Source organism: Theobroma cacao, chromosome 5 (genome assembly GCF_053813885.1).
Source record: "Theobroma cacao isolate CCN51 chromosome 5, ASM5381388v1, whole genome shotgun sequence".
NCBI classification, from domain to species: Eukaryota; Viridiplantae; Streptophyta; class Magnoliopsida; order Malvales; family Malvaceae; genus Theobroma; species Theobroma cacao.
The window spans coordinates 4,477,313-4,503,643 of record NC_142643.1 but is presented as its reverse complement, the minus strand read 5'-3'; the positions used below and the strand labels follow the sequence as shown (position 1 = coordinate 4,503,643).

General features: G+C 34.0%; 3 protein-coding genes across 11 annotated transcripts; 2 read left to right on the top strand and 1 right to left on the bottom strand.

Annotated features, from left to right (window-relative positions):
• Window positions 1-2,414: 2,414 nt before the first annotated feature.
• On the bottom strand, window positions 2,415-4,314 carry LOC18598137 (iridoid oxidase-like). Its single transcript, XM_018120902.2, has 2 exons — window positions 3,406-4,314; window positions 2,415-3,314 (listed from the first exon to the last, which is right to left on the bottom strand). The coding sequence occupies exons 1-2, from the start codon at window positions 4,312-4,314 to the stop codon at window positions 2,679-2,681; spliced, it is 1,545 nt and encodes a 514-aa protein (XP_017976391.2). The 3' UTR covers window positions 2,415-2,678.
• A 5,799-nt stretch (window positions 4,315-10,113) lies between these two features.
• KDTA (KDO transferase A) lies at window positions 10,114-20,222 on the top strand. 9 transcript variants are annotated; one of them, XM_088806788.1, is made up of 16 exons: window positions 10,116-10,537; window positions 10,688-10,730; window positions 10,881-11,003; window positions 11,314-11,433; window positions 11,572-11,650; window positions 11,999-12,115; window positions 12,669-12,766; window positions 13,373-13,463; window positions 14,308-14,427; window positions 14,513-14,583; window positions 15,288-15,553; window positions 16,083-16,598; window positions 17,344-17,416; window positions 17,501-17,615; window positions 18,822-18,850; window positions 19,878-20,222. In XM_088806788.1, exons 1-11 carry the CDS (start codon window positions 10,125-10,127, stop codon window positions 15,459-15,461), a joined length of 1,449 nt encoding a protein of 482 aa, XP_088662914.1. In that variant the 5' UTR covers window positions 10,116-10,124; the 3' UTR covers window positions 15,462-15,553; window positions 16,083-16,598; window positions 17,344-17,416; window positions 17,501-17,615; window positions 18,822-18,850; window positions 19,878-20,222. The 9 variants fall into 9 exon arrangements, with proteins under 9 accessions (XP_088662918.1, XP_088662917.1, XP_088662914.1 ...); XM_088806785.1 differs by lacking the exon at window positions 19,878-20,222 and having other exon boundaries at window positions 17,511-17,615; window positions 18,822-18,956; XM_088806784.1 differs by lacking the exon at window positions 19,878-20,222 and having other exon boundaries at window positions 18,822-18,956.
• A 2,565-nt stretch (window positions 20,223-22,787) lies between these two features.
• On the top strand, window positions 22,788-25,437 carry LOC18598134 (Leucine-rich repeat protein kinase family protein). The gene is made up of 2 exons (XM_018122262.2): window positions 22,788-24,289; window positions 24,450-25,437. Exons 1-2 carry the CDS (start codon window positions 22,930-22,932, stop codon window positions 25,127-25,129), a joined length of 2,040 nt encoding a protein of 679 aa, XP_017977751.1. The 5' UTR covers window positions 22,788-22,929; the 3' UTR covers window positions 25,130-25,437.
• The last annotated feature ends 894 nt before the right edge of the window (window positions 25,438-26,331 follow it).

The window sequence follows — 26,331 nt, the reverse complement described above, 5'->3', positions numbered from 1 at the left end:
TTCTAAAAGACTTTGGAAATGGTGGAAATTTTATCAACAAATTGATATGATACATAGTAACGCTATTGGAAGTGTCTTTTTTACTTTTCAGAATATATTTAGAGAAGTTAACCAATACTGTGTGTCGACATTTTTGCAAAAAGAAGTGTGGAAAAGAACGATACGTGGGTGGGGTGGTGCTGAATTTTTGGTGCTTGGCAGTTGAGGAATCTTTAATTTAGATGTGTTTATGTTGATGATGTATTTTGTATTATGGTGATTGATGCTATTATGGAGAGTGTTACAATTTTATGTATCAGGGTTGTGACCAATCTTGGTATTTTAATAAAAATATTAATGGTTTAAAAAAATTTAAAATTTCAAAAAATATGTTTTGAAATATTTGAACGTTTTATTCTTTAAAATATTTAAGAAAATTCAAATAAATCTTGATTCTTTTATTACATTCAATCAAGTTACTGTAATTTTATTTTAAGTCAAATAAACTTTTGTTATGACTAATGATTGAATATTGTCATTAGTCAAAATACCACTTATTATTTTATATCCACATGACACTAACATAGTATTGATGTAGATGGAGAAAAACGTCACATGATCATGATATCATATCAAATTAACATATCACGTCATCATCAATTATAATATATCAACATACTACATCATCATCAATTATAATATATTAACATACTATATCAGTGTCACGTAGTATAGAATGAAAATGGACATTAAAAGTTTATTTGGCTCAAAATGAAAATACAATAGTTTATTTGATTCAAAATAAAATTATAAGAATTTGATTGAACACAATAAAAATATAAAAACTTATTTAAATTTTCCTAAATGGTTTCATTTCCTATACTTCTCTCTCTTTCAAACGAGTAAAAAAAAAATCTCAAATCTCTTTGTCTCTTTTTTTTTCATCCACTTTTTTCGGGAAATTTTTCATCTTTCTATTTTATACATTCTCCATCCAAACATAAATGGATAAGAAACGTTGTTAGATTTTCTCAATACAGAATTATGGACTTACATTATTTATATTTTTTTTTGTTTTTTATAGAATAGCTTAAACTTACTTGATCTTGATAAAGTAACAATTTATTATATCTTATAATTAGATTTATTCAACATTTAAGTTACTTGCTAAGCCGTCAGGGTTTGATAAGACAATATGCTAATCAATTAAGGGATTTGATTGTAGAACATGATCTAGAAAGTCAATTTATCCTAAAACCAAGTACACGAAGCACGTGGACAACTAAGATTTTCAAATTCTAAAATGCAATAAGCTGCATCTGGACTTGGCAATAGCCGCAGCTAGATATTACTTTTGGCTCACTCTTTCCTTTGCGGCCTTTGAATTTCATTTGTTTTGCAAACAACAAAAGGAGCTTGGTGGAATTAGCCAAAGGCAAGGATTAAAGCCAAATTCCAATGCTAAGATGAATAATCTTGAACAAAGTTGATATCCATATATGCTACTATTTCAGATTAATACCAATTGGCAGACAGTCCACGTTGAACCTTGACTATATATAACATTAATCACGGAAATTACATTGAACTTTAACAAGTTATATATATAGCAATCAAATATTATTTTCAGCTTCGTCTAGGAATTGTACTACATATATATTGGTTTTATATTGCAAAATCATCTTCATTACATATGCATGCTTAGTTTAATGTTTACCTAGAAAGCAAAGGCTCCAATAAATTTATATAGGTGATGATGGCATAAGATTGAGATGTGCTCCCCAATCAAATATTGGGAAATACAAATAAAGTTATTAATGTTGGAGGAAAAGACAAAACACATTTGTCAACAAGATCGAATAGTGAGTAGAGGGTTACAATCAAAGGTGCATGTAAGAATTTTTTTGAGTAGTGTTATAACTAAAGGTATTTTGATTTGTAGTTTTTTACCCTACTTCTTACAAAATTGTAAAAAAAAAATAGTGAGTTCATTAGTATCATTAATTATATAAAACTCTAACATAAGTAGTATAATTAGTAAGGATTTTTGACACTTTAGTAATGTCATTTGACACCACTCTATTCTACATCGGTCTGTCCCTGGTTACAATTTGTAAGATGGAGAGAGATTATTTAATTTTTGATGAGCAACCCAAATTCAATAAATTTAAAACTTTCAAAATATAACTTACATAGTAATTAATTAAGAAGGCATTAACATGGTAGTGTATATATATCTAATTGGTGAGCATATTCATAACAACATGCATGCATGCATTGTTTATTTTTTATAATTTTAGCTCGTAATTAATTCGATATCAACAAAAAAAATTATGATTTTTACATAAAAAACAACTTTTCTCATTTTCCCACTCCAAGCTAATTGCATCACATGCGAAGCTGAAACATTAATTCTTTTTAATTGTGTACTTCACAGAATGCTAAAACAGTTAACAATATCCAAAAGTCTCAACTCCCACTTGATTTAGCGATATGAATTATTCCTCTAGTTAAAGGTAAAGATTTAAGATTTTGTTCTCTTTGGGTAAAGGATCAAGCAATATACACACACAAAAACACTACTCGAATTTGTATGAAAGGCCGATTGAAGGATGTCTTCTGCTTGCTAAAGCCATACTCCTGACCTCCTTGATTTCCTTTCTCTCTTCAGCTGGTTAATTTCATCGAGGAAGAATATTTTAATCAGAGGCTATCCGTACAGGAATTTTGTGAGGAATTGGTACGGCCTTTAAGGGAACAGATTTCCTTAGTGATATACCCATTCTCTCAGTCATATCCACGTCTTCAGGTTTTAGCCCATCAGCTAAAGTCCAATCAAAGGAATGTAAAAGCGACCCCAGCGCCATTGGGAGCAGACGAGATGCAAGAGGCACAGCCGGACACATCCTACGACCAGACCCGAATGGTATAAACTCAAAATGATGTCCCTTGTAATCCACCGTGTTTGCTTCCAAGAATCTCTCTGGTTTGAATTCCAGAGGTTCTTGCCATGTTGTTGAATCTCTTCCAATGGCCCAAACATTGACCAACACTTGTGTTTCTTTGGGAATATGGTAACCCAACATTTTGCAAGAGTTCATGGCCATGTGAGGGACTAAGAAAGGGAGGGGTGGATGAAGTCTTAATGTTTCTTTGATTACTGCTTTAAGGTATGGGAGCTTTTCGATGTCCTTCTCTTCAAGCTTCTTACCAGGGTCTAAAGTGCTCCTCAATTCAGCCTGGACTACTTTCATTGTTTTAGGGTTATGTAGGAGCTCAGCCATTGCCCACTCTAAAGTGCTTGTAGTTGTGTCAGTTCCTGCAGTGAACATCTCCTGGCATGCCGTACAAAAATGTCAAACGATTGATATAGAAAATTTTCATTCCGCAAAATGCCAAAAAAATAAATAGAACGAGCCAACTTACGAAAACAATGACATTGACGGTTCTGGAAGAAAACTTAGATGGCGCCTCAACACCATCACCACGAAATTCCAAAAGAACATCCAAGAAGTCTTTTCTTTTCCCTTTATAAACTCCATTTTCCATACTTTCCATCCTTTCTTTGATGAATTCTCCTGCAATTTCAAAAGCTCGTTTGACATGGAATTGGGTTTTCCTCCTTATACCTTGCGGGTCAAGACATCTCAGAAATGGCAAGAAATCTGCAACATTTGGCTTACCAGCCAACTCCATGACTTTCCCTGCATGGTAAAAAAACTTTGCACCCCTTTCCGATTTAGTATCCAATAAATCTTTTGAAAAGATAAGGTTTCCAATTAGATTAAAAGCCATCAAGAAAAAGAATCTCCCAACATCAACAGAATTAGTACCATTGGCACCAGCACCTTCAACAAATTGCACCATCCGATCTACGCACCGTTCTCGTACGCCCTGCATAGCATCAAGGCGGCTAGTTACGAAAAACTCTGTGGTGCATAAGCGCCTTAACATGCGCCAATGCGAACCATACTGAGATGTAATAAGAGACCCTTCATGGCCAAAATCTCCTTTCATTGCCTCATAAATTTTTCGCCCCGCAAGCACCACATCATGGTTCTTGAACATTTCACGAGCCACCTCGTTGGACGAGATGACCACGGTGCTCATTGAGCCAAGCCATAGAGTCATGATGGGTCCATGTTGACGAGCCAACTTAGCAAACGATTCATGCGGTGCCCAACCTAACTGGAAGATATTGCCAACAACAGGCCACCACCTTGGCCCTGGTGGAAGCTGGCCTAGCTCTTCCAAACGCCGGTGCCGCCCTGTCACCATGGCCCATGCAACCCATAATAAAAGGGTTATACTTAACCCCAGAATTTCGTACTCCATTTTTTTTTCCAGTTTAGATAACAATGGTTTCCCAGGTTAGAGCAAGCTCCCTTTTATAAGTGCTTGTGGATATAGTTACGTGACAAAATCATGCACAAACTTGGCATGGAAAATTTTTTGATGCGAATCTTCACTATTTTATATGAATTAGACGTATGGGGTTTTCTTTCAAGTTGTAGTACAATAAGCCAAATCTTGAATGAAGATACAGATTCAATCAACATGTTCATTTTTTATTCTCCTTTGTATGTATTGTGTTTATAATTTGATTTCCCCCGTCCCCACCTTCCCCACCCTGAAACTGTACGTGGAATAGAGCCAAAATTCTTCACTAAACTATGCTCTTAGATTTTATTCGAATCCCAAAAATTTTTTCTAGGAAGCATAGGAAGAAGATATGAGGACGACACTAGAAAATATCTTTGATAGAAACTCCCCAGCTAACCAAAATTAAGATGAGTATCAAGTCATCTCAACACTTTCAATCTCTTCGATTCTAAATTAAGGATTTAATTAGCATCAATTAGCCTTTATATTGTTTCTGCTACAATCAGAGAACTTGCTTGCTCTGCAGGATAAAAGCTGCAAGGTAATTAACCCCCTGACAATTCATCCAAGCACAAACAAAAACATAATAAATTTATTTGTGGTCCTTAAATTTTGCTAATAATGACTTCTTTTTTTTTCCATTAATGGTGACTTCTTTTTTAGTTCGTGGTCCTCCAATTTTGTTATCAACCACTGAAAGTTGCATCTATATACAGGCATTTGCTAGAATTCCAAAAAAAAAATAATTTACATATATATTTTTTAATTTATGAGTCATTAACATCATCAAATGTAGACAAATAATTCGAGTCATAGATGATGAAAAATGTCAGAAGGGTGGAATAATTAATAGGACAAAATAAGTTTGAATTGATTAGAAGTAGATCTTAATTTCGTGATATTTGATTTAGTTTGTATAGGAATGGCAGCCATCCTATCAATGCTTCAGTCATATAAAAGGTTAAAGTCTAAAGTGAAATAAAAATGACGATAGAAAATTGATCAAATCATGTAATTAATTTTTGTATTTTATCAAAATAGTGAATTTAATTTCTGTATAATAATTTGTTAGAATTAAATTTCTATATTTTTTTAAAAGTGATAATATTAATATAAAATTTTATGTTATCTATATTGATATAGCATTCCGTTATGCTGATGTAGTATTTTCTTATTAATGTGATATTGAATTTGATGATATGCTTATCATAATGTGATATTTCATGAATGATGTAATGATAGTGTTAACATGACCTGATCAAGTACTAATATGGATTTTATAAATGTGGATATAAAATTATCCAATATCAATTAATGGTTTTAAACAGTATCGGAATAGAAATAAATCAAAAATATAAATGAGTTTCTAGGATTTAAGAAAAGAGTGTTATAAGATAGAAAAAAATTAAATTTCTGTACTCTATAATTTAAAGTGGTGAAAAGAATGTTGTGAAATAAATAAATAAAATATCATATTATCATTAACAAATAATCATATTTAATATCACATTAGTAAAAAATTAATATATTAGTATAAATAATAAAAAATTAATATTGTTAATAATTAAACTAATATTGTCAATTTTAAAAAATATTTAAATTTAATTTTTACAAATTAATGTAAAAAGATTAAATTTACTCATTTATCAAAAATATAGAGACTAATTATATAATTTAATTTAAAAAATTTGATGAGGTTAGGCGGTGGGTAAGCTCTGGCAAGTTCAGTGAAATATTGCCATTCAAATTCGGCACCAAATTAAAATGAATGACATGTTTGAAGTATACTTGATAATGACATATCAAAAACACGTGTATGATGTTCATGTACCTGCTTATTACATGATAATGACATATCGAACATTGTAATTAATTTAACTCTTTTATTCATTAATTTAAACAAATCCAATAAAAGCCATTAATTCAGGTCCCAGCTTTAAGTGATCTTTGAGTTTGATAAAAAATAGTATCAAAGATTGATTAAAAAAAAAAGTGATCTTCTTAACAAATGGATCAATATTTTATAACATAATATCTAAAAAATTGTTATATTATTCATAAAAATTTAAATAAATTTTTATATGTTTATTATGATCAATCAAGTCTTTATATTTTTATTTTGAGTCAAATAAGTCATTGTACTTTTATTTTGAGTCAAATAAATTTTTTTACTTTTAGTTTAAATCAAATAAACTTATATACTTAGATAAAGTACACTAATTTTCTTAATTTTTTATCATAATTACACATAAGTCTATTAATATTCAAAATGTACAATCTGCCACAAACGTATAAACAAAATTAATGTTTAAACATGAAATGTCTAAAATACCATTCTTCTTTCTCCACTCTTTTCCTTTCTCTTAAGCCGATTGGCGACACTCCCTTACACCGGTCGACCATCCTTAAGGGAACGTCGATCGTGCTCCCCCGAACTAGGAGAATTTGGTGTTCCCAAGCTAGATTTTGCCATCAGATGATAGGTCGGGAGATAATTTTATTTAATAAGAAAAATTTTTTTAAATGAAAAATTATAAGTTATATAGTGTTAATTTTTAAAATTAATTAAAGGTAAAATTATATTAAAAATATTATCACATCATTAAAATAATTGAAATATTGACGGTTAACTAATTGCAGGACTTATATATCATATAAAAGATATTTTTTGAGACGGATTGTTTATTTTGAATAGTAATGTATCTACGTGTAATTATGGTTAAAAAGTTAAGATGTCAGTGTATTTTACCCTATTTACTTTTATTATTTTGCTTAATGGTTGACTTAATCAAAATATCACTTATTATTTTGTATCACATGACATTGACATGATAAATTGACTTGTCATAATAGATAATAACGTGATATATTGATGTCGTATGATATGGCCATATTGCATTTTTCTCCTTTCGCATCAATGCCACATCAGCATTATGTAGACATAAAATGACAAAGAAATATTTTGATTAATAACAATTAATCAACTATTAATTATAAAAGTATATTTGACTCGAAATAAAAATATAAAAACTTAATTGAATATAATAAAAGAATAAAAATTTATTTAAATTTTTTTTAATAATTGAAATTTTTTTTAACATTGTATCAATATTTTAATATTTATATAACCAAAAAAAAGGACAAAATTACCATAAAAGAGATATGAAAATAACTGCGACCAATTTCTCCAATCTCTTTAATTATTATTTCTTCTCACTCTCCTCTCACTATGAGGAAAATAGCAAAAATAGATCAACTCACACGTTGAATATTTGACTACTAATTACTAGCTTTAAAATATTATCAACATTAATTCGCCCAAAGAAAGGAATAGAGTAAATACATTTATTTACGCAAGAACCATAGAAAACAATTATCATCTAATTAGATATCTATTAGATGTGTGAATAAAGCACGTGTTAATAGATTATAACAAAAGAAATTATAATTTTTAATTTGTTGCAACAAGATAATGTTAATTTCAGCGCCGGATGGAGACCAAATGCCTCAAGTGATGCCATGTTAATATGTTAAAAAGAATAGCCCATTAACGCTTGATTGCTTAGAAAAATATTTAATTAAATATAAAATATTTCAATCCTAACTAGACCATACAACCGATTGCAAGTGCCAACTGCTTAGGATATGGTCCCTTTTTTGCCAACTTTTCTTATTACGTAACCTCAAATTTAAAAAATAAAAATAAAAAAAATAAAAGCTGATTGCATTAATAGTGAGCATGATTCAAGTGGCCCATGTTAAAAATTAAAATCCTAATCACTCCGTAAAATTTTAATTAATAAATATGTATCATGCGATTTACTTATTAAAAAAATATTAAATTTATCTTAAGATTAATTAAATTGTATAATATAAACAAGAAAATGTTATACATAAAATCCGATCAATTAATTTTTATTAGATTTTTGATTTTATGATGGATATTAGACTTAACTATTCCAATTAAGGTCTAGATATTTTAGAAATCAAAATACCAAGTTTAAGGAGGCTACTAATATGCTTGTAACAAAGGTAAGTTTAAGGAGACAAAATGGCAAATATTCCCACATGATTATATGCTTTATTAAATAGAAATAGTCAATTTGATGGATTAATTATTTGGGAACTTGATTTCGACCTTGACTGCCGACACGTTCTTGGTCGATTGGATGGACTCAGTGCGGTCCCCTCGTCCTGATTGGCTCCCGATACAAGACTCTATGTCCTTTCAATATTAGTGTGGATTGACCTCGCTACCTTGTTATATATTGAATTAAAATTCATAACATTAACTATCAAATATTACATTTTAAATAAAAATTTATAATATAATATAATATCTTAAACAATCAAGAGTGCTTTAACAGCACTCATGATCATAACAGACCTTTATTTTAAATTGAAATTCATATAAAAAGGGTCAATTTCTTACCCACTTCTTTGGACTCAAATTAAATATATTGTTGGCTTGATTAAGCTTACATCACTATTCACGTATATGGTTTTCCTTTCGGTCCCCCATTTATATGTACTACCCAAAAGTATAGTACTATTAATTTGTGCTTTCATGAGCTTGATTTGAGAGCAATCTGATTAATATCCAAATTAAGTTCATTGCCAATGATTATACATATATATATATATATATATATATATATATATATTAAGCAAAGTTTTGCATTAGAGGGCTAATCACCAAAAAGTGGTGGACAATTCTCTTGTTATTATTTTTAATATGAGATGACTTATAGCTACGTGAACCTTATCAACGAGAATCATATATTACCTGTTATGACAGAGAATTCAGGTACAAGACAATCGAAGCAGCTAGCTGCATTGAAAACAACGTAGGCCCATTGATTTTCTACGTATCAAGCGACCAAGAAGTAAACAAAAACAATTATAATAAATTCTTAAATTATTTAAATAAAATAAAATAAATTTATATTCTTTTATTACGTTCAATCAAGTTTTTATATTTTTATTTTGAATCAAACATTCTCTTATAATTAATGATTGAGTAACTGTTATTAGTCAAAATATTATTTTATGTCACATGACATAACGACATATCATAATAAATGATGATATAATATAATAATATAATCATATGATATTTTTCACAATCCATATCAACATCACATTAAAACTATATCAGTATTACATAAATATAAAATAATAAATAATATTTTGAATAATGATATACAGTCAACTATTAATCATAAAAATTTATTTATTTCAAAATAAAAAATACAAAGTTTGATTAAATATAATAAAAAGATAAAACTTTATTTGAATTTTTTAAAAATAATTTATAGAATTCTCAAGCATTATTTAAAAAAAAAACACTAGTTTCCAAGTTCAATAAAAAATATTCTATTTCAAAACTAATTTTATCAACACATAAGGAGTCTGTTTTCAAAACTTATTTAAAAAACTGAAAATCCTTAGAATTTAAAATTTTAAAGTGTGAGTAACAATGGAAAACACTTTTTTACGGAAGAATTCAATGAATAGAAAATATTTTGATAATTTATTAAAATAATATTAATTTTTTTAATAAAATATTTTACACAAAAATTTTTTTTGATAAATTGGTTTTCGATTACTAATCATTCCCGAAGATCGAAGCTGAGAAAAAACACACAGGAAGATCCATTGATAAGGCCCATTAGGAAAACTTTTACAACAAAGTGAAGCCCCATTATTACATTTGGAAAGGCTCAACTGCAACCACATAGGCCTTACTAGGAAACTTTCTGATGGGACCAGAAAAACCTTTTCCTGCCCAATCTCACCGCGCCAAGCCGAAGCCATCCAAACCCTGCTTTAAAAAAAGAAAAAGAAGCAGACTCCCAAAGCAAGCAGAAGGGAAAATGGCGATGGCGGCATCCAGGGGAGAGCTAGTTTACAAAATCTACAGAGCATTGACCTACGGTCTATCACCGTTGCTGCACCTTCACTTACACTGGCGCAAGTTCCGCGGGCTGGAACACCCTCTCAGGTGGCCCGAACGCTTGGGCCGCCCTTCCCTCCCCCGCCCCCCCGGCCTGCTACTCTGGTTCCACGCTGTCTCTTTAGGGGAAGGAATGGCCGCGATTCCTGTCATCAAATGTTGCAGTCAACTTAGGCCAGATGTCAACATTTTGATGACAACGACGACGTTTTCTGCGTTGTAAGTCATTCCTGAGACTCTTATTTCTGTTTTTCTTGTAGAACATTAATTTGGTTAGGGCTGCGGGACTTGCCACGTGTTCATTCAGTTGAGTATGTACTTTTTAATTGATCTTACAGCAAACATTGTATTGTAACATTCTCTTTGCAGTGAAGTACTGAAAAATAGAATTCCAGCTAATGTTATATATCAGGTTAGTTCTCTAGCATATACTAACTAATGTTGATTAACATGGAAGATTGATGCATGCAGTCATGTCACTTCTATTGCAATTAAATATAGATATGATAATCAGTTGTGGCATTTTCAATTATGTAGTAAAGCTTTCTAACTTTTTTGACAGTTTGCTCCAATTGATACTCCTTCTGCCATGGATGCTTTCCTTGGGTATTGGAAGCCAAATGGAATTGTAATAATGGAGAGTGAATTATGGCCGAATCTTATTGTGGGTGCTTCGAAATGTGGAGTAAGTTGTTTACTACTTGGTGATATGTGTATGTATGTATGTACTACTTTTTTCTGGAAACCCGCTTGAGGCAAAAGAAAGTAAGTCATCAGTTTGTTAACCTATTGATGTGAAACAATTTAGTTTCTGATTACTATATGATTGCTGAATGATCTCAGAGACAGGTTGAATTTTGGACAAACGTTTAATCTAATACAATTTGTCTAATTTTCTATTATATGACATTCTTCATGTGTGATTTATGGTATTTTATTATGTTTCAGGTGTTTTATTACTGTATAACCTTTGTGTTTTATTTTTCTTTTTTCAGATTGGTTTGGCACTATTAAATGCTCGGTTGTCTGCAAAATCCTTTAGAAATTGGTCCAGACCAGTGCTCTTTCCACTAATATCACTTTTATTGTCCAAATTTTCCTTGATTGTCCCATTGGTATGTAATCCAATATCTTTATATGCCTAATTCTGTCTTCCTTTGTCATGTCACTTATCAAAGCAAAGCAAATGTTCTTCTATGGTTGTTGTTAGGACCTTTTTTTTACTTTAGCATTTTTATTGTTGCATGCCACAGAGCTCTGTCCAGGCAATTCATTTTCAGCTACTGCAAGCGCCACCCTTTAGCATAAACTTTTCTGGTGATCTAAAATATGGTATGCTGCTCAAATTTTGCTAGGAATATCCTTTGTTAATCTTATGCAATTCTGCTCTTACACCGAACCTCAAAATGGTATTATAGACTAAATTTTTGTACAGTGTTAAATTGTCAATTTGTTTGTCCCATACTGGTAATTTTTTTTGGATGAAGTACTGTAATTTATTTATAATTAGTACATGAAAAGAATAATTTCACAGTCACTGCAATGCCTTCTTTCACCCAGTTCTTACTTTCTAAATTCCTTGTATAAATATCCCTCAACTTTTTCTAGATAGTATATCTTCATAACTTTTTAAGAAATTATTATGGTCTATCCTAATATGCTACAATGCTTTTTATTAAGCGGTGGATGAATGTGAACCTCTTGTGAAAGATGTCGGACGCATAGAAGATCTGCAGAAACAGCTTTCTCAAAAACGAGTTTGGATGGCTGCTTCAATTCACCGAGGTGAAGAAGAAAGTCAGTTCTTGCTACTAAGCAACTCTACTTGTGATTACCTTGTTCTACTTTGGTTGTCATTTGCATTATGCAAGACCTTAAATTTGTGATATGATGTGATAATTTTATATTGATGTAGTTGTTCTGAAAGTTAGCATGCCATATTGAGTTTATGGGTGATTATCATATGAAACATCTATGGCGTTGTCACCAAGATGAAAGTGGTTTTTGTCTGATCAGTCTGTGGGGGGTGCCTTTTTCCGTTGGGCAATGACCTTCATTGAATTTGCACAATTCCTCCGTCTAACATGTTACTTTCATATTTACTGTTGTAATCATGGCTTCTGCTGTTAATTAATTTAGTGCATCCAGTTGGACAGTTTAATTTTTAGGCATCATGGTCATTTTCCATTTATTTAATGTTTTTCTGGTGATAATGGGTTCATTCATGGACATTTATGACTTAAAAACTCCCAGGATCATTTTAGTTTTCTACCCAAGTATCTAGAGTGAAAATCTACATGCAGTGAGTTACGCTTTTCTTGGACAAAGCACTAACAGACATTTGCTGCAGTAATGTTAGGAGTTCACAAGGGTCTCACACAAACTTACCCTGACCTTGTCACCATTATCGTGCCTCGACATCCACAACATGGAAAAGAGATTGCTGAAGTATGATACTGCTGCACACAAGTGTTATTTTTCATCAAATACAATATCTTTCTAGTCAATTTACTACGTGCTTGAAATTTCAGTCTCTTTACCGTTATGCCCCTCACTTCCTCTTACTTTTAAATTATCAACATCTATTTTCTAACTCATCTTATGTACTTGGTTTTGGAATATGACATTGATGGTTCAGAAATAGAAAGTATTCCCCTTTTATCTGGTGATAACTGCTGTTTACAATTTCCTAGGGGAATTAGTTCCCTGTAAGCACTGTGGTGTGAAGTTTTTGGACCCTTAGTTAATTTATTGGCAATACAGTTTGTTTCCTCTTCATTGCAGTCATACTCTAAAGATAATGAAATTTATTTAGCATCTTCAACATGCTTTTTCACATCATGCCTTTTCATTAGGGTGTTGTTAAAGTTAATTTCTTTCCACTAAAAAAATGTCTGTATAAATCATTAATCATGAACTGATTATTTAATTAATTTAGGAATTAGCTGCCCCTGAATGAGGAAGAATGTTTTTAGTGCATGGCTTCATGAATATGCACCGGCTACATTTACATTTTCTTAAAATTTTTAGGAAACCTTGCTTTCAATGATGCAGGAATTGCAGAAAGGAGGGAAAACTGTAGCTTTGAGGTCTCAACATGAAAAACTTATTCCCGGAACAAGCATATATGTGGTGGATACACTTGGTATGCAGCATCTTCTTCCTTTTCACTTTTCCTCAATTTTTCTCTATTTTAATTTTAGTTGAAATTCCACCTTTCAAAAAATATATATAGTTGAAATTCCAATTGGATTTTACCATGAGCTTGTGTTGGTATTTAGTTAATCCTATAAATATCACGCCAACTTTTCCAGACTTTGATTTGGGTTGTTTATTGTTTAACTTTTATTGAGATGCTATGTGATAAACAATGAATGGTGTATGCAACCCGGGCTTAAGGGTAACAAGATAAAAAAGAACATATAAGAAATCAGAACATCTATGTAGAACTAACTGAGCTTAAGATGAGAGAAAGTTAATAAGCATGGTCATAACATCCAATTGGGGAATGCACTAATATGTTGGTTTGAAACAACTTTGATCTGAATTCAACCTTTTTATTGGAGGTAGTTTTAATTTAAATTTGCATCTAATCAACTTGAATAGTTTGGGAATACTTTGGACTTGCGAAACAATTCAGAAATAGTTTTAAAATAGAACCAAAAAGCATAATTGGGCTTGTCAGATGAGGCTTATCATGATATATCTAAAATGGATAGGATTGTATGATGTCAAGCCTATTGGATTGCCTGGCAGATAGTAGCCTCTTTTGCTGCCAGCAGAACTTTTCCACTTTCCAGTTTTCAGAGGTTGAGTTGCATTACGAGGAATTCAAATGTAAATTGTTCTGAATTTGTTGATATTTTTGGACTCAAAAGCCTCACCTCCATTGTAATTCTTATGCAAGTAAAACAACTTTGAATTATTTATCTTGCCATGGCAAAACTTGATTTATAATGTTACTATATTGTATTTAATCCGTGTTGCAGGTGAATTGAGGCAGTTGTATAAGTTGAGCCCAATAGCTGTAATCGGAGGTTCTTTCTTCCCTGGTTTAGCTGGTCATAACATATCAGAAGCAGCTGCTGCTGGCTGTGCTGTTTTGACCGGTGAAAGTTTGCATCTTGCACCTTATGTGTTTCATCTGCCTCTTAACATACCGTTTTCAAGGGTTTTGTTTTGTGATATTTTCAGGTCATCATGTCGGCCATTTCTCACATATGGTGATAGAAATGCAGCAGTTAAATCCTTTGTCTGTAATGCAGGTATCTTTGCAAGTTAAATACATTTGTTTGGAGGGATCTCTTATTGGGACTGTTTCTGGATTGATTCTGCAAAGATGATAACATCTTTTACACCAATGTGATAAACAATTATTGTACTTGAAACATTTAGTATATATAAAAGTAAGAGGTGTTTATGTGTTTGCAGTTGTGCTTGATTATTCTTTATTTTAATAAAGAACATTGGCAAATGGGGCATTCAAACGCAGGACCTCCTTTTAGGAGGATTGGTGTGGTTATTACCGAGCTATTCCTTAATCACTGCTTGATTCACGTTATATTAGTCCATGTAGTCCTAAATATTGTTCGTAAAGTATTAAGCTGATTTCTCTATATCTGCCAGTGTTCCAAGTACTGTTTTGGAGGTTATTCCATATGGATGTTTCTTAGTGAATGGTGTTAACACAATCTAGATTGGCAGATGATACTCCTGGAATTTGCTCTCTCTTTAGAGTCATTTACCTTAAATCAGCTTAAATTGAACTGAATTCTTTTATGGATGATATTATATTTCTAGGTTTAAAATTGTTCAATTTGCTTGAAAATCTCAGTCAAATATTAATACCTTTTTAATTGGCAACATGTTTTCATTAGGCCTTAGGTAAAATTTTCTGTATCTGTTGTTGACATAGTAATGTTTATTTTTGTGGTCAAACATTGAAGGTTTCACTATTGCTAATCTGCAGGTGTCAGGGAAATTAGATCTTGCAAAGGCTCTAGGGAAGCTCTTTAGTGATGCAAAGATCCTAGAATCACGACAGAAGGCTGCAAAAGAAGCTTTCAATGCTTTATCGAGTAGTGTCGTAACCAATGCTTGGAATCTACTGAATTTCCATTTTTTAAGGCAGGTGTTCTCTTAGAATATAGACTGGCATACAATGAATATAAATATGAGAGTGAAGCCTGCACGTGCTCTAGCACCAGAGCACATCAAGCCGTGTGATCCCATTTTGTGAGTCCTATATTACCATTTGCTTTATCATGAGGTACATTGAATCTGGGAATCAAATTATTTTCCTAGAAAATATTGAAAAATTAATTGCTCCTAGTGCAGAATTTATGTTGGATTGACCTAGATACCTCTAAAATAAAAAAAACTTTTATGCAAGGATGATTTCATATTTTGTTCTTTATATAATTTTTATTTTGTAGTATTCTCTCATCAGTGTATTATTTTGGTTTTTTTTTTTTTTTTGAAAAAAATTTCCATGCATAACTATATTAAATCTAAAATGAAACTGTAGAGGCATTTTTTTTTTTTGGTTTCTTTGCTGTTTCTTCTTTCTATGTTATCCTTTTTCTGCTTTTTGCAACTCTGTGTATGCTTGTACTTGAGGGTTGTTCCCAACATTTAGATGAATAAAACATACATGCATGAAGTTCGACTAGCAAATACTTGTTTTGTCATAAATAGCTCAATAACCAATATTTATAAATTCTGCAGCAATAATACAACTCTATTTGCATCATTAATTTAACAGGAAGAAATGATGATGACTTTCAGAGAAATTTGACAACTGCTCCAACTGTTACACCCAATCGTTGCTGCTGTTTCTGTCACTCCAGCATATCTTTCTTCAATGGAACCATGAAGTAGTGGACTGGTGTCCTCCATGAGCTTATACTGAGATCTTTATTGTTAACATGCTAAGTTAATTGACAGACATCTGACCCACCATCCAACGAATGAATAATATCCCTGAAGAGACACTCATCACAAAGTATAGCCAAGGGACCATCTTTATTGGGACCGTAATCTTCATATGTTTTATCTAGCAGCTGACGAAAAACTGGTTGGTTCAAGTAATCTGCTTTTATGACGAATCTCCTGCCAGCATCCCCAACAGTAACAGCCAAGTGACCAGGGGGGACATCCCTGGGAAGTTTCCTCTCTCTGGTTCCAGCAAGTTTGCGCCACATAAAGTACATTCGTTTGAGTTTCATAATGTTACAGACATCACTTTTGGAATAATCTGTTGGAGGAGCCATGGAATGAGGTTCAATTTTTCTTGTTGAAATTTGGGTATCTTTATATACATCCAATCCACAGATCCTCTGCAGCATATACTTACATGTAACCTGCAAAACAGCACAAAACACTGTCATTCTTTTAGGAATTAGCTGAAGGCAAGGCTTGGTGTTTCAATGATATATTATAATAACACTTGAATTGTGGATAATTTATACAGTAGAGATTGTGTTGCCTATCCATTTGGGTAGTAAATATTAGGTCGTGAGGTCCTTCTGTTATGCTAGGCCTTTCTGGAATACTGTAATTGATGTAATCAATACCTGCCTAAGCGCTCATCTTTGTCCCATTACTAGTTGCATGCATTTATTGCAAAGCAACTAGGTGTATATGGCTGCCAAATTTTGGGAGAATTGCAGTTTACTAGCACCTAGATAAAAAATGTTGGGTTTGCAACTTAAAGGAATGTAATGCATAGTAACACTAGCGGTTAATCATTATGAAAAAAAATAACCTGATTAGCTTTTGTGCTCAGTACAAGGCCCTAGTGCCATGTGTCTTCATGTGTTTGCTAAAGGTGGATATGAGTGACTGTTGACAGATTGCTGTTCAGAATGAATTAACTGTCAACTACTGAAAAATGGGAAAAAAATTATATTTTTCTCTATTTGGCTAGAATGATGGATCTGGTTAATACCACTCCAGTGAAATCCTTCTATGTATTGTTTGACCCCTTTTTAAAGGAAACAGTAATGTTTTGCTTCACTTTGCAGGTGGGCAGATTGATTGATCTTGGTAGGTGTCAGTGGCTCTTGTGATGATGAAGATAGCCCCTACTGTGACAAGGTGCCTTGTGAAGTTGTGATATTGATATTAAAAAAGCTTGCAGGACCTGATCTTTTAGATTATTTAAGTATATATAAGCTGCAGGGTTTTTCAGGTGCCATGGTCAAAATGTGTGAATGGTGCAAGCATGGAGTGACTTCCTGAGACCTATCAGCTTCTGCTATGGTTCATGTCCATTCATCTGTTGGGAGATCAACACGTGAGTCATTATATTTTCTTCATTGCATTGTTTTTGATTCCTACGGCTACCAACTGAGCTCAAGGACCATTAACAGATAACCGCCCTGAAAGCTGCCAACGAGAAACCAGAAAACACTTGAAATTGCATCTCACATATGCCTATACTTGAAAGTGAATCTCCATATGCACATTAGATCACTTGATCAAGTGACCAGAAATGATTGTGGCATTAGGTCTGTTATTTAAAGCATAAAATACATACATACATATATACATACATAACCCAGTGATCACAGTAAACAGATGTAGCATGATACTCAACATTGGATATTGTTCAAATTATATTGGATGATGTGAGGTTCTTTAAATCCATTTTGCATTTCATGTTAATATTCTTATTTTATTATCAGATTAAATCTCTGATATACCTTTTCGCAATAAAATACAAAAATGACATGAAGAGGGTTTTTTTTATATAGGGTGTAGACATTTACTTATGTTTTAGTTAAAACCACTACCTACAATATAAAACAAGCAATGTCTAAAGAGTTGTTAACATCTTTATTGTGAAACAGAAGTTAGGCTACATTTACCTGCAATGCTTCTATAATGTCTTCTTTACTTTATGCTAGAACATGGAATTGTAGTCTGTATGAAGGGGAAGGTGTTTCTTTTACTTAACATGTCTGTGTCTGTCCGGACGTTTGCTTGCCAATTATAAATAATGCAAATTGTGGCACCATTGCTTCGAAGAAATAGTTTCAACTATTTCTGGGAAATAGATCTACCTTCCTTGTGCATGTAACGAACAAGAAATCTTTCAGTATTTGTACATACGAAACATCATACATTCAGCGTACTTAGGAGAAATGCTAGAGTGTGAAAAAATACTAGTAGTCCAGATAGTCCGAATGTAAGATATTAAATCTTTACCTTTTAAAGCTTGTATTGTTTATATACGGCACGACACCATTATTTCTGTCTCTCTATTTTCATATTTAGATCATTTGGTATATCCATGTATTTTGTACCAAAAAAAAAGATACGAGTGTTTTAGTGCATCCATGTATTCAGTACCATAAAAATAGGACTGTATTAGTAGGAAATACATGATGGAAAATAAATGATGTTGATTTGTATCTAGCACTAACGTGTTTGCATATATTATGTTGGGCACCTGCACCTCCATTGATGAAAATTTAATGCTGGGCGACATCATGAAAAGGGTGGTGAAGGTTTGCGTATACGGGTAAGGTACGGATCAGATATTCCCTAATTTGTTTACTTTATTGAAAATTGCGATGTTTAAACCAACTTGGCTATTAGTAGGGAATCATAATTCGTAGAGATGAAAAAGAAATATTCTTTCATTGTTTGCCCTTCTCCCTTAACATTGGTAAAAGAAAGCTATGGAGATCAAAAATGGAAGAAGCCATAGTATGGTGTTTTCTTTAGGAATGATGACTTCATTATTTACTATTCCTTCACATCTTATTCTGCTTTATTGGCGTAATCATCTTAACCTTTTTGTGGAAGATTTGCTTGAAATTTTCTCTTGGTTTGTTAACAAGTAAAAAAAAGAGTTTATGTCTGTAGCAAAACCTTTCAATGAAATAAATTAGTTATGAATTATCAAGACATAATTTCTCACAAGTAAGAAAATTTAATAAGATTTTTTTTTATTATGTTTAATCAAACTCTTATATTTTTATATTGAATAAAATAAGTTTTTATAATTAATTAGTTGACTAATTGTTATTAATTAAAATATCATTTGTTATCCTATATGTTGACATATCATGATAAATGATAACATGTAATATGATATATTCCACTTTTTATGTTAATGACATTATTAATGTCATGTGAATATAAAATAACAAATGATATTTTGGTTAATGACAAGTAATCAATAATCAATTATAAAAGTTTTTATTTGATCTGAACTAAAAATATAAAAACTTGAATGATCGAAATATAAAAATAAGAGTTTATTTGAATTTTTGTAAATAATTTAAATTATTTTAAACATTATGTCAATTATGAATAATAATTGAGAGGAAAAATAAAAACAAAGAAATCTAAGATTAGCATCCCAAACATATTTACAATCTAACAAATTAGAGATGAAGACATCACTCAAATCTTGGACATGTACAAAGTAGATATCTTGTGAGGAAAAATGGTAAAACCCCTTAGGCCTGGCCTGCACTGACACCCTTGATCAATGCCTGCCCGTATCCAGAGGTAAACCCAAGCTTCTGCTTTGGATTTATTTCAGCCCAGCCTGAGTCAGAGACATCCCAAACGTGGTGGGCTTTGGTTTCATTTTCCTATGACTCAGGTGCAATCAAAGAATGAAGAGAAGGATAAAAACACAGAAAAAGAAAGGAGACAATTTCATTGGTGTGGTACACTGACGACTGCTAACACTTTTTTTGCCCATGAGCTGACCTTAGAGGCTTGGTGTGGGTGGAGTGAAATGAAAGGAAATTCAGACGACAATCCCGCCTTCAATCTCTCCTCTTTACCCTTTATGCATGTTTCGTTATACAAAGCAAGAATAAATAGTGCTTGTAATTTGTAAAGATAAAATAAAAAGCTGAGGTGTTTCCCTGTCTTTTAACGACATCCTTGACTCTATTCCTGTACCCCAAAGGCCCCACCATGTGACCCTTTTTGTTTTTTTTTTTTCACCAATTATACAAAAAAATTTCCAATTAAAATTGCTTTTCGCCATTACAAACAGCTCAGCAAGTCAGTAATAGAATGATCGCTGCTTTGCTGATTTTGTAAATTTTGTTATGAATTTACCATGTGATTATGTTAAGGGCCAAAATTATGGTTTCCCTCTTACTGTTTCCATATAAGGTGGCTGATCATTTCATTCCGAAGTCCTTGCAAAGGCAGATTTGACATAGTTTTATCAGGAAATAAATTAGTAGTGACTTAACAGGATTGAAAGTTTTATTAGACAAATCAACCCAGAAACAGCCTTTGCTGAAAAGGGTTAGAATGGATGGCCTTCTTTTGTGCTTTCCACGCATCAAAAGAAGCAATTTCTTTGCTTTATCAGTGGCTCCATCCAGTTCAGATAGGATTAAAGGCAGCCAAACGGACCACCTGGCTTCCGGAAGGAAATTACAGTATAGCTAGCTATTAGGTCCCGAACAGCAGATAATGGGACTCACTCACTCTCATAGATGCTCGTGGAGACAGATGGACTCCGAAGTTGTACATAAAGGAGAAGCATCAAAGGTTATTAGGAGAGAAGTTCAGTCATGTTTTTGCTTTTGTTTTATTGATTCTGCTCATCATCCAAGGGAGAAGGTCTTAGCAACTTTGCTTTCTTATGACTTAAAGTTGCAACCTTTTTCCTTCTCAAGTTAATGAAAGCAAGGGACCAGCAGACAAATCTATAAGCCCCCCCTCTCTCTCTCTCTCTCTCTCTTTTAAGAATAAACATCCAAAATTTGTCCAAAGAAAGAACCTATCATGCCCCCTAAATTCAAATATTACTACAATATAGCTAGCTCCACATGAGGATCACAAGAGTAAACTGAAAACATGGATGGTATCTATTTCACCTCTGCTACTAGCTAGTGGTCCATAATGCAAGTGGGGCTATGAAGATTTAGGGGATTTTTGGATGCTTTTGTTTTGATTTTTAACCCCATCAAATATAAAGACAAGAAAATTCCTGCTGACCATACATGGTAGTAGTATTTTATTTTTATGTTTAAACAAGTGGCAGATTTTGAATTTGCTTGAATATCAGTAGTTTATCTTTGGGCGGCCAATTATGCATGTATTTTCCAGAGGTCAAACAAGAGATTAACTAAAATCATGAGCAAATTTTGTATGCATACCTTAGAAGACTAATTATTATTAATATTATTACTTTTACTTTTTCGGTCATGCGACCATTATAAGGTGGCAAAAGTTCCATCTGCTGAGACTGAGAGGGCACCGACACCATATAAAATCTTGGTATAAAAGATGTTCTTGCAATTAGAAAGGAGTGTAATGGGAAAAACAGAAATGGAGATACAGCCCATATAAGCAAAGCAGGCGAGATAATCAAATGTTTTTTGGGTTTTTGACTATGGAAATCTCTGACTGAAACAAATGCCATACATCTGTAAAGCATTACCCCCTTTTACTAACAGAAGGGTTCTTAAAACATATGGGACAAGGCTAGAAATTCTCCATTGTCAGCAGCTGGGGAATTAATTGGTCATTCACGTAACATACAGCTGTGGTCAGCTCTCAGGCCTCAGCAGCTTTTTCCCTTCTTTTATGGTATAGGACATTCAGCATTCAGCAGCTTATTTCCCAGGTAAAAAAGTACATGTTTGATTGGTTTTTCTTACACTCACTCAAATTCTGGAATAGGTAAAACAGAAACATTCAGGGTGGGTGGAGTATTTCCAGATCAGATATGTCATCATCTTCTTTTTCCATGGCTCAAAACGTGAAACACAGTTCTAGCTTAATAACGGATTATTTGTCCCTAGAAATGGACAGATGGTAACTAGCAATACATTTCCTGATAGACAACGCGGCAAATACCAATCATTTGCGTAGCAAAAAGGTAATTAATCAGTTAAAACTTTCTAGCTAGCAAGTTGAGAGTCAAAACTCAAAAGTAGATTGCTAAGGGTTTCAACTACTGTGAAATGTGAACTGCTGTACCGCTCTTTTCTTTGACAGGCAATGAAACATGCCAAAAATCTTTCTAGGGTGCTAGTCTTTTTAAGCATTCAAGAAACTTGAGACTTCAAAAAAAACCCACACCCTCAATACTTTGCAGACTGGTAAACAACGAAAGAAAATTTTTGAAATCTTATCCTATCATAATAAAAGAGCATGTCATCAAGCTCATGCTTCATGATCCCCACTGTCATAGTTTTAGAATCCCAACCATGCAAGAATTACTGACACCCAATCTACCTAATTGGTGATGGAAAAATGGTGTAGATAGCAAAAAAGTGAAGCTTCTGAATTTGTAACCTTTTTACTCATTCCATTTCGAAGGAGTGGAGAACAGCAATCATTGACACAACCACCCTCCTACTCCAATTACCATCTTCTAATGTCGCCTTTAATCATATATCCCTCTTTCAAAAAAATAAATAATAAAAGAAAGAAAGAAAAGAATAATAAACCCATCCCCACCCCCTCCTTCTTTAATCATTCCCCCAACATCCAAGAACCTCCCAAATCTTCTCTAATTTCATAGAGAGACAAAACATGCACTGGGAGAGTAGTGGTCGTAGTGTTTTTTAAAAAACACTCTCTTCCCTTTGCTCTTCCCGCTCAAAAAACAAACCATGAATTACTTCCCTCATCAATGCTCCTTCTTCCTTCTCTCCACTCTTCTCCTTTATCTTCTTCCTCTTTCCTTCTCCTCTCCTTCTTCCCCAAACGACACGAGTGCCCTCACTCTCTTCCGGCTCCAAGCCGACACTCACGGCAACCTCCTCTCCAACTGGACCGGCCACGACGCCTGTTCCTCCACGTGGCGTGGCGTCGTTTGCTCCTCAACTGGCCGCGTCACCGCTCTATCGCTCCCGTCCCTCTCCCTCCGTGGTCCCATCACCTCCCTTTTCCTGCTCGACCAGCTTCGAATCCTCGACCTCCAAAATAACCGCTTGAACGGCAGTGTTTCAACCTTAACCAACTGTACCAACCTTAAACTCGTTTATCTGGCGGACAACGATTTTTCTGGTGAAATCCCCCCGCAAATCTCGCTGCTCAAACGACTACTCCGCCTGGACTTATCCAACAACAACATAGGTGGCAACATTCCTAAAGAAATCTCCGGTTTGAACCGGCTCATTACTCTGCGGCTGCAAAACAATGCATTAACCGGCCAAATCCCAGATTTTTCTTCTTCCCTTAAAAACCTAAAGGAGCTTAATTTGACCTACAATGAGTTTTACGGGCGGTTACCGGAAAGTTTACTGAAAAAATTTACTGAACAAAGCTTTACAGGAAATGAAGGGCTCTGTGGGCCAAGTCCATTGCCGGTTTGTTCCTTTACAGGGTCTCCACCGGTGGATGCATCGGCCCAGACAGTTCCATCGAACCCGAGCTCAATGCCGCAGACACCAATCATCGGACAAGACAAAGCTAAGGCACGTAAAGGGTTAAGCCCTGGTGCTATAGTTGCAATTGTAGTAGCAAATTGTGTGGTGTTTTTGGTGGTGGCTTCTTTTGTTGTGGCTTACTACTGTGGAAGAAACAGGGGAGAGAGTGTTTCGAAAGCCGGTAGCGAGAGCGAGAAAAGGAGGAGTGGAAGTAGTTATGGAAGTGAAAAGAAAGCTTATGCAAGTGGGGGAGCGGACAGTGATGGAACAAACGCAACGGATAGGAGTAAGCTGGTGTTTTTTGAGAGAAGGAAGCAGTTTGAGTTGGAAGATTTGTTGAGAGCTTCGGCGGAAATGCTTGGAAAAGGGAGTTTGGGAACAGTTTATAAAGCAGTGCTTGATGATGGGTGTACTGTAGCTGTTAAGAGACTTAAGGATGCGAATCCTTGTCCAAGGAAGGAGTTTGAACAGTATATGGATGTTATTGGGAAGGTTAAGCATCCGAATGTTGTGAAACTGAGAGCTTATTATTATGCTAAAGAGGAGAAGCTTCTTGTTTATGATTATCTTCCTAATGGAAGCCTGCATTCGCTTCTTCATGGTAGGTTATTAGTGAAGGAAACATTTTCCTTCCATGCATTGAGAACAGATGAACCATATGGTTTATGTGTTTCAGGATACTCATGAACAAATTTCTCTGTATATTTCAAGATTTGTTGATTTTGGTGTGTAATTCTTTTCTTTTTATGGTTGGAAAATAGGGAACAGAGGACCAGGGAGGATTCCACTGGATTGGACTACGAGAATCAGCTTGGTGTTAGGGGCAGCTCGAGGGTTAGCAAAGATTCATGAAGAGTATAGTGCACCAAAGATACCACATGGAAACGTGAAATCTTCGAATGTGCTTCTTGACAAAAATGGGGTTGCGTTGATTTCTGATTTCGGGTTGTCTCTGCTTTTAAACCCTGTCCATGCTATAGCAAGATTGGGTGGATACAGGGCTCCTGAGCAAGCTGAAGTCAAGAGACTTTCTCAAAAGGCTGATGTTTACAGTTTTGGAGTCTTGCTGTTGGAAGTGCTTACAGGGAGAGCTCCATCACAGTATCCTTCACCAACACGTCCTCGAGTGGAGGAAGAAGAACAGGCAGTGGATCTTCCGAAATGGGTTCGATCAGTTGTCAAGGAAGAGTGGACAGCGGAAGTGTTTGATCAAGAACTTTTGAGGTACAAAAACATTGAGGAGGAACTTGTCTCAATGCTCCATGTAGGGTTGGCCTGTGTGGTTCCGCAGCCTGAAAAGAGGCCTACAATGGCAGAAGTAGCTAAAATGATTGAGGATATCCGGGTAGAGCAGTCTCCTTTAGGGGAGGATTATGATGAATCACGCAATTCGCTTTCGCCTTCCCTCGCTACCACTGAAGATGGACTGGCGGGTTACTGATCTTTTCAGTGCCAATAATTTGCCAGTGGTAAATCAATTAGTTAATGGACGCTTCATCGTCTTCTTCTCTCTTTGATCTGCATGATCTCGCTGCAAATTATCACACTTTGTGGCTCTGTCTTAGATCCTGGTTTGCCTTGTGTTTCTTTGTAATATTTGTAAGCCTTATGTCTCTCGTTGTTGCTGGTAAGAAGATCACTGATGATCTTCACACCAGGCAACCAAGATAGTTTTATTCAGACTACAGCTCTGTAATGTAATTTTGACATTTTGAATTAGTTTATTAATTATTTCCAAAGACAACTCAATCTTGAGAGTGTTAATCCTTGCCGCTCTGTTTGCATTTAATAGCCTATTACAGTTTGCTGGGAAGCTATGAAGTGGTAGTGTAAATGTACATAAAAGGCTTCCTCAACTTTGAAATAGAGTAAGATTCCTCCCAATTCAGCTACTCCTGGCTGTATTATGCCATAATCATCCTGTCTTGTCTCAATAGCCAAGTCATAATCTGCACTGCCCTTGTTTAAGTATCATTGACGTTGGTCAAATTAAGAATGGCACTCAGATTGTCATGGGCTAAAACAACTTATTAGAATCAGGCCTTTTGTTCACCTCGAAATACCCACCAGAGGGCAGAATTTGTTTCTTACAAGAATCATTGACTATTTATCCATAATTTCCACCATTAACAGTTCTCCTTGCACCTCAAAGCCAGCCAACCAACAAAGAACTGTGGGATTGTAAAACACACAATGCACCATGTCATGTACTGCTCAAGCTGTGTCATCTGTTTTTCCATCTTAATTACTCATTATCATCTTATTCTCCTCAATGCGGTAGCATAGCAGGTAACAGCAATAGCAAAGGAATCTATCAATCCATTGATTTCTAAATCCCAACGCTTTTCAAAGTAAACTGCTTTGAATCCCAATATTCTTGGGTTTGGGGGCCATTGGATTCTCATCAATGTTTGCCTTCTCGCTGCCAGCTGATTCTCCTATATAATCGAAAAGGCAATATTAATCTCCACCATCTATCATAGTTCACACCAAATTCCACCACTTGAAACTTGTTGATAAGAACACAAGCTCCATCAATGGTTTTATCCCCTTCTGTTGGATGATTGATACCATTCCTGTTAGTACATAAAGAACTAATGCAAATGATATCTCATGAGCTTTGATTAGTATTGTCATGCACAC